Genomic DNA, 16,585 nt, shown 5'->3' with positions numbered 1-16,585 from the left:
TAACAAGAACCAACCAACGGTTGCGTTTTTTACGTGGTTTTAGATGCAAAATGTGAACCAACCCTTAGACGACGTCAAACAGAACCTGCGTCTTAAATAACAGTACTGTTCACAGTGGGTGTGCTAAGGACGTCGGCATTTCGGCAAATAGATGGTAAGCTGTTTTTAAACAACTTTGGTGAAGAAATGTGGACGTTAACTTCAGCTGTGCTCGACTTTTAAGCAGCGTGTGTGTGGAAACGTCCGTAAAAAGTGCGGGGGTAAACGTGTTTTGATACAGATGACGTTATGATTGGCCCGAACCTGCGCGGTCAAACCTGGTTTCCACAAATGTGGTCTTTATGGCCATGTTTACGAACTGACTGTCCAAAAGAGAAACCACTCTGAAAGCTCAGTAAACAACAGACAGATCTGCCACAATGACAACCAAACAGATGTAAACCTTTTGTTCACTGGATAGTGAAAGCGTGCATATGAAAGAGATACCAGCAGGTTGCCTGGATGGTGGAGCAATGAAGAAACATCTCTTAAGGACTCCCAAATTCTCCCATTCTTTAGTGGTCCATACAATCTGTGTTGCTGGATTTATTTCAAATTACGAGAAATTACACATAAAAAATGTGCTCAATGTCAGTATAGACATTTTATGAATGCTCTCAATCAGGTCTGTTAGTATGAGATGTGGACACGCGTCAAGTTAGTTTGCACACACTGGTAAATGTCTTACTTATAAATTCTCTAGTTTCATAAGTATATTATTTCTGGAGATGTGTGAAGGAGTGATGGATGGACAATATGAAGGCCTGCTGTGTTTTGGGTCACACACAGAGTCTGAGTGTTCAGTAGAGATGAGGAGGAGAAAGCCTCATGGGTAATGGTGATATCTTCACTGAGGAATTTATGATTTTCAAAAAATGTTAACACATACACATGCGCTCGCTGGATTTGAGATAGAGAGGGCTTTATTGGCATAATGACATGGGCTTTCATTTGTTTTTATTAACATGCATACAACCATATACACAAGTTTAAAGTCAGTGCTATGTATATAAACACTTACTGTATAGCCAGGGTAGTTCATGGGTGATTCTCACGAAAACTTGGTTTTAAAAATGTCAAGCATGAAAATGTAAAATTAGCTTAAATTTACTTTTTTTCCCACCAGACATTGAAAAACAAAGTCTGGAGTAAATGGGAACATTAATTTAAAAACTTTTACTTATCATTTAACACTTTTTGTAACATAATTTAAAAAATTTGTCCTAAAAAATCTCATTACCGCAACAGTCAGAAAACATCAACACTGACATATTTTCAAAATGACATGACAAACCTGAAAGAACATAATTTGGAGATTCTGCACATGCATTTAAAATCAAAGAATTATGCTTCTATTAATTAAATTAACATTTAATAAGCATCTTTTGCGGTAATGATCATCAAAATGTCTTGTAAGCATTCTGACAAGACAATATTTCAAATTAACTGTAAAAAAATGATCTTACCTGGTAGCCATCTTGAAGTAACTGGTCCATGTGATTGGTCACTCAAAATCAAACTTTATTAAAATTATGTATGTGTGCTTAAACTGTTCTCAAAAAGTGTTGCGGAGGATGAGAACATCAGGCATGAACACATAATTTTCCTAATTTTTCTTCATTATTATTATACATGAATATTCAGTAAATATTTTTCTGTCATCTAAAGTAGTCTAGCAAAACATCCATTTATTTTTTTTCTTAATATATTTTTGTGTTAATTTGATTAAATTACAACATAACGCATGTTCAAACACAGCCGGACACATTGCAGTAATGAGAATTTCAGCAGAAAATGAGAGAAAATTTACCATTATAAATTCTTATGTTGAAATCACACATTGTGCAAGGTAGAACACAGTATTGTGTTAATTCTGATGCTTTTTAATGTTACTATATTACACATTTTAAAGCTATAATCATTAGTGCCGTGGTGTTTCAATGGTTTCGTGAGAATCACCCTCATACATGCTCAGGATGTTTAAAATTCCTACATAATGTAAAAAACATTCTAACCTTGATATCTTTTAATATTGACTAAGTAAGGTCATGTCACAATTAATATCAATTAATAAAGTCAAACATTGATGTTTCTAATCTCATTTCTAGATTATGAGCCTTTCAAATGGATTTCACAGACAGGTTACAATTTATCGAGCAGGTTAACACACAGTCAGTGTTCTGTAAGGGGCCGACGAGTTTTTAAGCCAGGGGTCAGCTTGCCCTTCTGCTTAAAATGTGTGTTTTATGTGCATGTGTGCAGTACGTGTGTGTGTGTTTTAGTTTTCTCTGGCCAACACAAGCATAGTTTCAGACAGAGGATGGTACAGGACTGTACGATAATAATCCCTGTAAAAGTTTCGCTGCGGGAGTTTCATCTCATTTTGGAGAACTCTTTGGATTGATGACTGTTCTGGACATTTTTAAATGCTTTTCTAAAGTAATAGATGTTTTTCTTTCTCACAGGCGGGCTGCGATGGAGAGAGTATTGGAAACTGTCCGTTTTCTCAGCGTCTCTTCATGATCTTGTGGCTGAAGGGTGTGGTCTTCAATGTCACCACTGTGGACCTGAAGCGGTATGTGTGTGTTATGATGAACAGGGCTATTAGGCAGCTACTAAAAGACTGCAGCTGCCGATTATTTTAGTACTATTTAGCGTTACTTGGATTTTAAACTCTTAAAATAAAGGTTTTGTAAAGAGGTCATTGTAGCTGTGCCAACGCACAGTTGCGTTTAACTCTTTTCCCGCCACCATTTTTAATCCAATGAAAGAACAGACCATCTGCTTTCAAACAAAAAAGTTTCATCCTATCTTCATTTGTTCTCTTTTTATCAACTCTCAAATATGGGTAGGTTTCTTTAAAACTTTTGAGAAAAAAAACTAAGAATTGCATTTTTGCGAAGGACTTTTGTTAAAGATCAGATTCAGAGCGATGATCAAAACGTACCTGGAGTTTTTTACTTTTTGGCCTTAGTGGATGCTTCAGTGTTTTATAAATTGGGTAAGAGCGCCACCTGGTGATTAATAGTGGAAAATGGATTGCCGTAAAAACTTGTCATTGGCAAGGAAGCGTTTTTTTAAGCTAACTTGAGTTAACTTGTCAATGGCAGGGAAAGAGTTAAGAGAAAACGCTTTTCTGCAAATGACGAGTTTTCACGGCAATCCATATTTCCACTATTGTCCACTAGGTGGCGCTCTTACTCAACTTATAAAAAACTAAAGCATCCACGGTTTTAAAAACAGCAAAAACTATATGCCTATGTTTTGATCATCGTTTTTTAATTCTGATCTTTAACGAAGTCCTTTACAAAAATGCTATTATTTCAGCTTTTTGTTCAAAATTTGGTATTTTTGAAGAAACCTACACATATTTGAGAGGTGATAAAAAGAGGAAAAATGAAATGACTTTTTTTGTTTGAAAGCAGAGAGTCTATTCTTTCATTTGATATATTGTTAGTGTATATATAAAGAGGAAGATTTTCTGGATAGCATTAAACTTTTAAAAAGCTGGCGGGGAAAGAGTTAAAGTGCTTCACAAACGGTTAAATAAGCTTTGCAGAGATTTTATTTAGATGTTTAATAAATATTTCACCCCAAAAAAATTTTGAGATCATTTATTATAACTTGAAGGGTTAACTAAGACCTATAATAACTAGAAAACGCCAAACAGGCCCTCCAGAAAAACGTGATTATGCGATCGCATGATTCAATGCATAATCAGATAAAGTCCGCATATTTATGCGGCGGACGCATTTTTTCAAATATGCCGCACTTTTGCCACATAAATTGCATATTTCCGTTCGCAAAATATGCAGGGCTTGCATGATTTCGTAATCCTCGCATTTTCGTAGCAAAAATCCCATATATTTTAGCAGAAAGTAAAAAAATGTTGCATTTACTTCACACAAGCACGGGCCATATCCCCTGTTGCCATGGGAACATTATGAAGTGACGTGATTATTATGTGACATGAACATCATTGAAAAGCTGCAAAATCTGCAAACAGTTTTTGCAAGTTCCCGAAATTTTAGCAAATTCACGAAATTGTAGCGAATTCCCGAAATTTTTGGGAATTCCCGAAATTTTTGCAAATTCCCGCAATTTCATCACACAAAATGCATAAATGTCCCACATATTACATCACATTTTTTAAGAAAACGTGCCGCACGATCAAGGATTTTTGCCCACAACAAATCACAAAAAACTCCATGTTTTTCAGGAAGAACTGCCCAAACAAGACTTCATAAAAATACAGTATTTGGGTTCTGAAAAACACTGAAAGACATTGGGGGTTTAAACAACATGAGGGGGAGTTAATAAAGTTTTAATTTTTGGATGATCTATTTAAGCATGAAATATTTTTGGTTTCTTGGGCTTTGATGTCTTTCAGTCATCTTTCAACCATCATACTGTAATGAACTCCCATTCGTAATCTTAAGAATTCACAGTTGCCTGATGGGAATGTTTTACTGGTATGTGAGCGGTTATTTATAGTCTAAATATTTAACTGAGCTGAGGTATTTTAGATGTTAGTGTGACTGTGAGGCAGCAGTAAGATGCTCTTTTGTTTTCTACCCTGTCGTTCACTTTGTTTTGTTTGGCTAAAGCTTGGTGTTAGGTCGCACGGCATTTTTGCATTTACTTTTAGTGTGGACAACCAATTGCTTGCTGAAATATCATGCTGTTTTTGCTTATTTTGAAACAGACCTTTCCGAAGTTGTCTTTGATTTTGACGTTGTTATTTTAGAAGCAGTCAAATTAAGTGTATATTTTATCTAAATGAGTTCTCAGAGGACGTGTTTATTATTTCAGGAGGCCGTGTGTATAGAGGTCTAACCTCTTGGACTAAAAAAGTACACGTTAAACTATTTAAACATATTCACATGCATGCAAAGTCCTCCAGATGCCCTGGAAACACTCATGAATGGAAAAGTGTGCTTTCTTTAGGTGTGTGTAGTTAAACTAATGTTTAAAGTAACCCTTTATATATTCTCTCTCTTTCTCTCTCTGTCTTTCTCATAAAGTTGTAAAATAGACACATTGTTCAGCTATTGAGGTTTATTGCCTCTAAAATGAAATCATGTGAAAGTTGAAAAGCTTCTTTCTTGCCTGCTACTTCCCTCCTCTCTTCCTCCCTCTCTCTTCTTATCTCTTCCTCCTTTTCTCCATCTTATCCTTTTGTGCCACTTTGGGAGAATGGGTGCTCCTTGTGCTCATGCCAGGGGTGTGAGGTCATTTCCTGTTGTTGAAGTTGGTCAGATCAGATTGTTCCTGTCTGCAAGGCCTCGTGGGAGATTTTGTTTTTAACCCACACGTGTTTTCAGATGCTGTAACCTCTTAATTGTTTTCAACTTTATAGCTACTAAATGTTTAATGTATAGATGTATTGCTCTGCTTATGTGTGTGACACTTTTTATTGAGAATAATACATTTATACAGAGATGTTTTTAAATCTTAGAAAGGTGGTTGTGTTGGTATTAATTAAAAATTGGTTTATATATAAAATATATTTGTATCATTTTATCATTTAAACTGCAAGTTAGGCTTTGAGCGACATTGAAAACTCTGGACCTTGAGTGAACTGTATCATCACATACTCGTGTGTTTATAAAAACTATTAATTAAATATGGCTCTTGGCTATGCTGGTTTCCTGTTATTGAGGTCAATAATAATAATAACAATAATACAGAGTTCTCATGGATTTGGTCTTAAGTAAAAAAATTTTAAAGATTGTTTTCAGTACAAAGAATTGCTCATTAAGTATTAAAGGAATAGTTCACCCAATAATGAAAATTACTAAGGAAGCACCAAATGCTTGGCAACTGAAACTTTTCGTTTTTTTGGACAAATAACTGTAAAGACCAAATAAATTTTATTGAACATGGCATTTTTGATTATGCAATAAAATAGCAACCAGCGTAAAGACACGCACCATGCAGCAAACATGTCGGCAGTCTGAAAGATGCTTTTTCCCATTTTAGCCGAATACACTGTATAAAGTGAAAGCTGATATACTTAAAAATAAAACGTACTTTAATTAGTTACGCTTAAAAATGTGGCTTTTTTCCAACTAAAATTTTCTCACTTTAAGCTAAAAATTTACTTCAATTGGTAACACTCAAATATTTTAACATTTTAAAGTATTTTTAGAAATATACCAAATATTCGACAACCGAAACTACACTGTAAAAAACAAAGTTGGATTAACTTATAAATTACTTCCACTGATAGGTTTTTTTCAACAAATTTTCTCACTTTAAATACAATTTTTAAGTAAAATAAAAGGTACCAATTGAAGTCATTTTTTAAGTTGATCCAACTTTGTAGTTTCGGTTGTCGAACAATTTGTGCGTCTTTACAATTTACCCCATTATTTACTCACCTTAATTATTCGTAGGTGCATATGAGTTCCTTTCTTCAGGCAAACACATTTAGCATTATATTTAAGCAATATCGCTCGAGTAGGAGTGTGATATAGCTCTATATCATCACGGCTGTGATTAGGCCAGAGGCACGAGGCCGTAGGCCGAGTGCCGGAGGCAATCACAGCCGTGATGATATAAAGCTATATCACACGACTCCGAGAGCGATATTGCTTTTATACAACAGTTCGACGGCACACGTTTGAAAAACAAAAACTAGAAAACAACAACGGAGTTATTTTAAAAGCCACTTTGTTTGAGAACTACTTCTTCCGCCACGGATTTGAGGGCGGCCAGAATGACAGGTAAAACTTTCGGCTGCTTTGAAGCTCATAACAACTCAATGGACGGAAAAGCCGTTACTTTATAGTACCGTTTCTTGGTCACAAAGTGTAGTTTTAAGATTAGTTCAGTCGAGAATGTATATGTATTATATTTAAATCTGCAGTCGATTAGTAAAGATAGCGCCTGTTTGAACGTTTGCTTAGTGAGATTCGGTACGAATGAGAACCAAAGCATGAGCGGATGTCAGTGTTCACTCGCCTCGCTGACCACCGCCCTCTCTGGGCTACATCTCTGAAAGGGATTCCCTGGCTCTCATGTTGGCCTTGTTTGTTTATGATCGTCAAAATGAGATCAAATCAGCAGTATTTGGTGTCATGATCAAACTATTACTTGTTTTTTAATTCATATTTAGTGTCTTTTGTGTTGTTATTGTTTTGGCGCGAGGTAAAAGTTAATAAAACTACTTGTATAACATTGCTATTGCTTTCTCATTTATTCTTAACGTGATACGAGCACTCGATTATTATTATTTAACTTTGTTCTTGTCAGTACTATATAAAACGGGTTTTTATAAGTGTCAGAGAGATGTTTTTGCATGCTGCTTATAAATAACGTTATACCAGTGGCGATATCTCATAACATGTTTTAATAGTCACGTCACGATAAAGTAAATGATCAATGTCCACATTTAAAAGCTGCGGTGCTTACCTGCCGTTCCACGGTGTTTTCGCGTTCTGATAAGAGATAATAGGTCCTGAAAAAAACGAGTGTTTATATTCCTCTTTCCAAGTGTTAATCTTCCACACGATGTGACAAGACATTTCTCCCATTAACTTTAACGTAACATTCAAGAGCGCTGATCTTTGAAGGAATAATAACTTCCGATTGGGGATTCACAGACTGATTTATGAGCTAGTAAACTAATGAGACGCACGGAGAGTGATTCACACAGCGCGTCTGTGTTTTTCCATTCAGAGATGAGCCTGCTTAGGACCTCCATTCACTAGGTGGCGGAATGATACGAAAGGTGAAGCGGTTACAGTGCCGATATCAGCACAATATCGCATAGCTCTTAGCCAATCAGATTCGAGAACCAGAAAGAACTGTTGTATAATAAATAATATCCTGGCTTCTCCCAGTTTTTTAATGGCATTGAATAATAGTTGTTTTTAAAAGCCTATCCATCATCAGAAGAGAAATGAATACAACTCGGGTGGATTAATAGATGTGTTTTGAAGTAAAACAGTATGTTTGTGAGAAAATGATTGAGCACATTTAGCAATCGATATGTCGAGTTTGAATATAAACACATCCATATAAAAAATGTCAGCTTGCTGGCTCCACGTCTGTGCATAAGATGATCATTGGTCCTCAAATGTCTTGTCACTGCGTGTTTTGTCATGACACATTTGATGACTAGTCACAATAATTGCAAAAACCAATGATCGTCTTATGCATAGATATGTATAAAGGCTAGATGTCTCGCCCTTGCTGCTGGCCAATTGAGTGGAACGTCCGCATTTTGGCGGCCATCTTGCCACATGACGCTCGCTCACTCGTAGCGTTGAGTTTTAATGGTACAGGTACTTTTAAATGGCCATAACTTGCTTAATTTTTTACCGATTTTCAAACGGTTTGGTTTTTTATAAACGTCAAAGATGTACCTATGACACTGCATGCTTATACTAAAAGAATAGAAAAAATTCATTAAAAATGTTAAAGCATCCAGAATTATAGCTACGTTAATAACGTTTGTAAGAAACCAAACCGTTTGAAAATTGGTAGAAAATTGAGCAAGTTATGGTCATTTAAAAGTACCTGCACCATTAAACTCAATGCTTAGAGTGAGCGAACTGTCTGTGGTAGGATGGCCGCCAGGTGAGGACGTTAGAGACTCCACCGTAAGACATCTAGCCTTTATACATATCTATGGTCTTATGTACCGACTTGGACCCGGCGTGCCACCATTTTTTATCTTTTATCTCTGTTAACCACTCCTTTAAGTGAAATACAAAATATTTAGCTGGTATTTGCTTTAATGTTACACTTTCAAATACTTCTTTCTTTTGTAGAAAACCAGCTGACCTACAGAATCTTGCCCCAGGAACACATCCCCCTTTCATTACATTTAATGGAGAGGTCAAGACAGATGTCAACAAGATTGAAGAGTTTCTAGAGGACGTCCTCTGCCCTCCAAAGTGAGTGAATAAGAGCGTGTTTGTATAATACCACATGTCTGTCAGGACACCATAAAACGTTAAGAATTAATGTAATCGATACCGTTTGTGTGTGTGTGCACTCAGATACTCCAAACTCAGTGCCAGACATCCAGAATCCAACACTGCAGGGATGGATATATTCGCCAAGTTTTCCGCCTTTATCAAGAACTCCAAACCTGATGCCAATGAGGGTAAGCGAAAGATTCACACATTGCACTTCATAAGGATGAGTACACATATGGGTGAATTATCATACAGCTCGATTTAAACTTGTATAAAAGTTTTTGTTTGAGATGTCAAACCTGGTTGTGGTTGAAGTTCTTTGTCTGTGTATGTAAAAAGTATTGTCAATTGTTTAAACCCACTGCTTTGATCCACACTGCAAAAATTGACTTTCTTACTTAGTATTTTTTTCTTGTTTTCAGTAAAAATATCAAACAATTCTTAAATTAAAATGTATTTTCTTGATGAGCAAAATGACCTGGGAAGGTAAGTCTAGTTTGTAGACAAAAAATATTAACTTTAAGTAAATTAGTGCTCAAAACAAGCAAAACAATCTGCCAATGGAATAAGAAAAAAATTCTTGAGTTAAGTGTTTATGAAAATAGTAAAATGACCTAGGAAAATAAGTGTAGTTTATAAAAAATCTGCCAATGCACTGCAAAAAATGATTTTCAAGAACAAACATTTTCAGTGGAAATATCTAAGAGTTCTTAGGTTGAGATGCTTTTTGTTGATGAGCAAAACGACCCAAGAAAATGAGTCTAGTTTTTAGACCAAAAATATCAAATTTAAGTGATTTTGTGCATAAAAAAGCAAAAAAATCTGCCAATGGGGTAAGCAAAAAAATCTTGATAATTTTTCTCTAAATTCAAGAAAAATTAGCTTAACCCACTGACAGATTTTTTTTGCTTGTTTTATGCACAAAATCACTTAAACTTGATATTTTTGGCCTAAAAACTAGACTTATTTTCTTGGGTCGTTTTGTTTATCAAGAAAAAAGTATCTTAAGTTAAGAATTTGTAGATATTTTTACTAAAAACAAGGCAAAAATACTAAGAATTTTTTTTCTTGAAAATAATTTTTTGCAGTGTAGGGAAAGACAATTTTCTTTGTGTTTAATAAAAAAGTTAACTTATTTCAAGATTTGTTTTGCTTGTTTTATGCACATATTCCCTTAAATTTGATGATTTTTGTCTAAAAACTACACTTGCTTTCTTCAGTTTTTTGCTCAACAAAATACGTCTTGATTTTTACCGGTTTCAGATATTTGTACATTAAAACAAGACAAAAATGCTAGATAAGAGTAATTTTTGTACTGTACTCCATGAAAGTCATATACACCTAGGGTGGTATGAGGATTAGTAGTTTATGGGAAAATTTTCATTTCTGGTAAACTCCACCTTTAATGCTGAACTCCCTAATATAATAAATATGCTAGGAATTTGCATGATGCAATCCCGTACAATCTCAAAGCCTTGTCAGCTAGATATAAAAGTTTGGCTATGACCCTTAATATAAACTTGAAGAATCTTCTCCCTAGAGAAATGTTGACTGTAGGTGATAACAAGCGTTTATTTCCAGCTGGAGCCTGCCAACATTTGTCTTAATGCCAGCAGATGGCATTGTCTAAGTGAGAAATCGTCTTGTGTTGGGAACGGGGCATAGCCTTAACTCGGTTAAATCTACAGTGGTGTAAAGTGCTTTTACAGTAGTGAAATAACGCCCTTATGTGGCAGCTAGTAAAAGTTCAAAAAAGTTTGTTGCTTCCTGCCTCTATTGGGCAGATGACTTCCACATGATGAGATATATTTGTATTTTTGCATATTTGAAAATGAATTTGCACTCACAATGCACGTTATAAGTGGACCACATCATGGAGTTTGCTTCTAGGGGTCTGAGTCTTTTGAAATATTCACACATAGGATTATTATCTAAAGCTCTCAGCAAATCGCCCCAAGAAAATAAGTCTAGTTTTTAGACCAAAAACATTACATTTAAGTGATTTTGTGCATAAAACAAGCAAAAAAATCTGCCAATGGGGTAAGCAAATTTTTCTTGAATTTAGTATTTAAGAAAAATTTTCAAGATTTTTTTGCTTATCCCATTGGCAGATTTTTTTTGCTTGTTTAAAGCATAAAATGACTTAAATTTCATATTTTTGGTCTAAAAACTAGACTTATTTTCTTGGGTCGTTTTGTTCATCAAGAAAAAGCATCTTAATTTAAGAATTTTTAGATATTTTTACTAAAACATGACAAAAATACTAAGAATTTTTTTTCTTGAAAATCATTATTTGCAGTGTAGCTAAAGCCAGGACTAGGCCCAAGTTAAATGAAGATGTTTAGGCATCTTTTATAAACATGCTTTCAAAAAAGATGTTACTGGTGTGTATCTTGAGACAAATCAATGGCACTGGCACATCTTTGTCTTAGTCTAGGACTAACCTTAAGCCATGTCTGTAAAACCGGGTGAAATGTAAAAATGGTAGCTAACCCTAAACTGATGTCGGCCTTCAGCATTGGAGAGGGGACTGCTAAAGACCTTGCAGAAGTTGGATGAGTACCTGTGTTCCCCTTTACCGGATGAGATCGACCACAACAGCATGGAAGACATGAAAGCATCCGATCGCAAGTTTTTGGATGGCGAGGACATGACGCTGGCAGATTGCAACCTGCTACCCAAACTCCACATAGTTAAGGTATAGTTGCAGTAGATTTATTTATTTGCTTTAAAAATGATCATGTGTACTGGTTAAAAAGTTGGAAAAACACATGGGACATTATATAATTCCAGGTACATTTGGTATCCAAAGTTATTTTTTTTTATTGTTATATTTTTTATTATATTAATAATTTTGTACTCACTGCCATGGATCACAAGATGTTACAGGCCATAACAATATATTTTATATATAAAAAAAATCATATTATATTGTTATGGCCTATAACATTTTGTGATCCATGACAATGAGTACCAATTTATAAAAAAAATAAAATATATAATTATTTGAAAAAATTATGACTTTGGACACCAAGGTTACGTCTGAAATCGCATACTGTGAACGTAGGTAATGAATTCAATGAAGACCACTAAAACAGTAGGTACTATATAGTATGAATAATGATAATATGAACACATTTGACATACTACATTGTACTTAGCAATTTAAATACAAGGATAGCTGTTACTGCTTTCGGGCATTTTTTAATAAAACAACGCCCCTCCGTCATCTTCTTCATTTCATAACTCCTCTTCTGGAAATCACAGAATAGCAAAGTGTCCATCGAATGAACACTTCGGGATCTTGACGGAAGCAACCTGATCTTACGAATTTCTGTGTTATAGTTTCAAAAATGTTGCTTATTTATCCTTGTCATTGTCACGTATCTCTGCATTTTTCCGTGTCCATACCACAGACTTTCTTTTCCATGTGAGTTTAACGAATTGGTTACTCGATTGTTTTTCCTATTTTCTTACCATTTTCGCGTGGGTTTGGGGTTAGAACGACTTTCTGTAACATAAAATGACATCCTAACCCAAACCCAACTCTAACCCTAACGTCAGGTGACAATTGTTTAATAATCTGGAAAAAAATAGTATAAACCAATATTTAAAGGTGCAGTGTGTAATTTTTTAAAGGATCTCTTGACAGAAATGCAAAATAATATACAAAACTATATTATCAGGGGTGTATAAAGACCTTTTTATAATTCACCATTATGTTTTTATTACATTAGAATAAGACGTTATCATCTACATACACTGAGGGTCTCCTTACGTGGAAGTCGCCATTTTGTGCTGCCATTCAGAAGCCCTTAACGGACAAACTTTTTTTACTAAGTTGTCTCCGTTGATGACATATTTTTCCTGTGGCGGCTACCATAGTTTCTCTATGCGTTTCAAAAGTGAAGGGTGAGCAGTGGATTGAGCCGTTGGTTGCATTTCGCAACCTCACCACTAGATGCCGCTAAAATTTACACACTGCACCTTTAAAGTGACATCCTAACCCAAACCCCAAATCTAACCCTAAACCCACGCGAAAATGGTTTAAAAATACTTTGTGAGATCATGTTGGCCGGAAGTAGTAGGTCATCTGGGTACTTTTTTTGTACCTACTGTTTTTCGAATACTATGAATTCGGACATACTACTCGCCTCGCCTAGAGATGGCGAAAAAATCGTCTGCGATTCTCATGCGTGTCTTATCAGTAAAGCTGGTTCGGTGATTAGTAGTAAACCGCTATCACCTGCTGTCAGATGGAGCGGCATTTACTACAGAGCCGTATTTCACCGATAGCTAGGCAAAATCGCGTTCATAATCGTGGAAGATCGTCTTTTGTCAATTATGAACACGATTTTGCCTAGCTTCTTGATGAAATATGGCTCTGTGTCAGTGGCGTAGCAAGTAAGTCGCGGGCCCATATGCAAAAAAAAATTACAGGCCCCCTTAAGCCAAAGCCCCCCAACCTTGCCCATTGGCACTGTTAACTGTGGCGCGCAGGTCTGTTAACAACATATAATGTTATTAAGGTAGTCAAATATTTTTACTTTACTTTTTTACTTTAATGGGTAGATTTAAAGGCGGAGTCCATGATGTTTGAAAGCCAATGTTGATATTTGAAATCACCTAAACAAACACGCCCCTACCCCAATAGAATCTGGACCTTCTGTTGATAGACCCGCCCCACACATACGCAACCCGGCATTTGATTTGATTTAATTGGCTATAAGTGTGTTTTGGTAGTCGGCCCGTCTTCTTTTCCAAAGCGTTTTTCAAACCACGTGGACTCCGCCTTTAAAGGGTAGATTTAAATAAAGAAAAGCTAAATGTTTTGGGTAGTTTTTGACTCGTGACTAACTTCTCCGCCTTCTCTTTTCTCTTTAAGGCCCCACTTTTATGTTTATATTTGTCCATCCTTAATGTTCATGTAGATAGCCGCTATGGTAACCTCTCACACTGTTTTCTTTTTTTTGGCGCGGCAATGCGGCATGTAAAAAAATGATGGCGTAGTAGTCTACGGCAGCTGCGGAACGCAAACAAGAAATGACGGAGAAATTAGACATTATGGAGAAATAAGAAATCACTACACATGATATGCATACAAAAATATATTTATAGCGCCACAAATAAAAATGTAATTGAAAAAAAATATTAAAAGCTGGGGCGGGCCCAGGGCCGGGCCCCCTATTGGCCCGGGCCCATTTGCACGTGCATACCCTGCATGCCCAGACGCTACGCCACTGCTCTGTGTAGTAAATGCCGCTCCATATTTAAGCAGGTGATGGCAATTTACTAGTAATCATCGAAATGGCTTTACTGATAAGACACGCATGAGAATCGCAGACGATTTTTTTCGCCTACTATATAGTATGGAAGTAGGCGGTTTCGGACGCAGACCAAATGTACCTATACAATTATATACCGTAATCACCGGCATACCATGATGGTCATATAGTTACAGCTCCACCTCACCAATTCAGCCTTTCTCTCTCGGTTTGCAGGTGGTGGCAAATAAATACAGAGGTTTCGAGATCCCTAAAGACATGACGGGCATCTGGAGGTACCTGAACAACGCCTACAAGCGCGAGGAGTTCACCAACACGTGCCCAAGCGACAAGGAAATCGAGATCGCCTATGCCGACGTAGCTAAACGGCTTGTTAAATAATGCCTCGACTCGCCCCATCGCACCATTCTGGGACTGTTTATCACACGAGAAAGAGAAAAAACAAACTGGACTCTTTTTTCCTTTTTTATTTTGAGTTAATAGCCAATGCATGATTTCTCCCTACTTGCCCCTTTGTTACAGTTCTGTAGGATATTTCATCACACTTTACTATATCAATTTTTATTTTTTGTTTTAGTTTAAGTGTTAAGGCAGGTAATAGCGGATACTGATGATGTATCATTGGCTAATAGACACATCCATATATCTCATTCACCCACGCTATGTAGCAATAACAGAGTGGGTTCACCAGCCATGTTGGTTTATTATTGATTTACAATGCTTGGAAGGTAAAACGTCCTATTTCTTTTTTTTTTTTGGCTAGATTTATATAAACAGTGTTGAAAGCTCCAGTGTTTATTTTCAGAGAGTTTTAGAGAGCGGCGTAGCACTCTGACCTGAACCCAAATACTCCAAGACTCGAATGAATGAAGTTTAAAATGAATGAAGTGCATATTGAATTAGGTCTATGTGTCTTAATGAAGTTCATATCATATACATAAGTCATTGTTAAGTTGCAGCACCTGTGGCCTTTTGATGAAGGACAGTCATCTTTAACAGACTATAGACACATGAAGATATGCTATTGGTCTGCCTTATTTACTCTTAAAGCATTTATTTACCATGCATCTCATGGCATGAAAACATGAAGGGAAAAATAGTGTAGCTCAAAAAGTGAAACTACATCGCTTGACATGAAGTGTCCTTAACAGCTCGATAACTAGAGAAGGATACGGTTTAAGTTGACAGGGCATCACATTGAAGGAGAAAGATCGAGATTTCATCACATTTAAAAGGTACGAGTTGTTTTTTAAGATGTGATGCTAACAAAGAAAGCCACATGAATGGATGTCTGAATAGATTTAGCTTTATAGCATTACCAGGTTAAACTACACAAAGTTTGGGGTTTGAATGTAAATGAGTAATTTTGGATACATTTTCTAATTTGGCCAAAGATGAAAAATAAAACTAAAAATTGTTTGGCATGTTTTTCCCCCTAAAATGTTGGGAACGTTTTAAAATTTGTAAATATTCTTTTCTTTCACTGATAATTGTGTACATGTTAAACATTCATGACGTGAATGATTTGTAAAATGACACCTCTCTGGCCTTATACGTTTTCTCAAGGTAGCATAAAAGTGTTTCTTAAATTCAATAAATATATAGAAGACACTCTTGACATTATAAAACTTAGATGGCAAAGTGCTTGAATGTAACACATATGTCTGACTCTGTTGTTGGCAGTGAGCGGTGTTTTGTGTGATTCAAGGGGGCTTGTTTCCAAATTTTGATTTGCTTGTGCTCCGCCACTAACAGTGTAGATAAGCTGAAGTGAATTTGTAGCCATACAGTTTGGTACAGAGCACACGGTGACATCATTATTATAGACCAGAGCATCACCAAAAAGGTCATTTACTTTTGTGTTTTCTTTATTGTTTCATTTTTCATAATTGTGCCTTTGAATGATCAAGCACCAGATTTTTTTGCTCCCTTCATGCTCTTATCAGTCTCATGATGAGAAACTAACCGTTAAAGCTTTCTGTATGGAACCGATAAGATTTAACTCTTAAAACGCTGCATGTTTGCCATATGCCATCGCACTCTCATTAAATAAACTGCTGGCAGCTATAACTTATTGGAGTTTGTTCATTTCAGTATATAGACTTCAGAGCAGGTGACTCCAGCAGGTGTTTAGTGACCTCTAGGGGCTCCATGTTAGTATTGCACAGGGTCTGACACCTATTGCTTAATCTCAGTCATTTTGGTTCAAGTTTTAATTAAATTGCATTTAAGTAAAAAAATCTATATAAAGAATTTATACCAAAGCCCCAATTTCCTTATACTTCCATCTCACAAAAGCAATGCTGCACGTACTGTGTGCATGAATGAGAG

The 16,585-nt window shown here is 36.0% G+C and overlaps 1 protein-coding gene across 1 annotated transcript in view; it reads left to right on the top strand.

The window, feature by feature from the left end:
* Nucleotides 1–16,328, top strand: part of clic4 (chloride intracellular channel 4) — a 34,263-nt gene extending 17,935 nt beyond the window's left edge. The window contains exons 2-6 of the mRNA XM_055172395.2: nucleotides 2,505–2,614; nucleotides 8,820–8,945; nucleotides 9,051–9,157; nucleotides 11,486–11,667; nucleotides 14,471–16,328. Of these exons, the coding sequence (XP_055028370.1) occupies nucleotides 2,505–2,614; nucleotides 8,820–8,945; nucleotides 9,051–9,157; nucleotides 11,486–11,667; nucleotides 14,471–14,635 (690 nt within the window). The 3' untranslated portion in view covers nucleotides 14,636–16,328. The remainder of the gene's footprint in view (nucleotides 1–2,504; nucleotides 2,615–8,819; nucleotides 8,946–9,050; nucleotides 9,158–11,485; nucleotides 11,668–14,470) is intronic.
* Nucleotides 16,329–16,585: the final 257 nt, after the last annotated feature.

The sequence above is a fragment of the Misgurnus anguillicaudatus genome, chromosome 7 (genome assembly GCF_027580225.2).
Source record: "Misgurnus anguillicaudatus chromosome 7, ASM2758022v2, whole genome shotgun sequence".
Classification (NCBI taxonomy): domain Eukaryota; kingdom Metazoa; phylum Chordata; class Actinopteri; order Cypriniformes; family Cobitidae; genus Misgurnus; species Misgurnus anguillicaudatus.
Note: the sequence above shows the minus strand (reverse complement) of the source record. Positions and strands in the feature narration are given on the sequence as shown.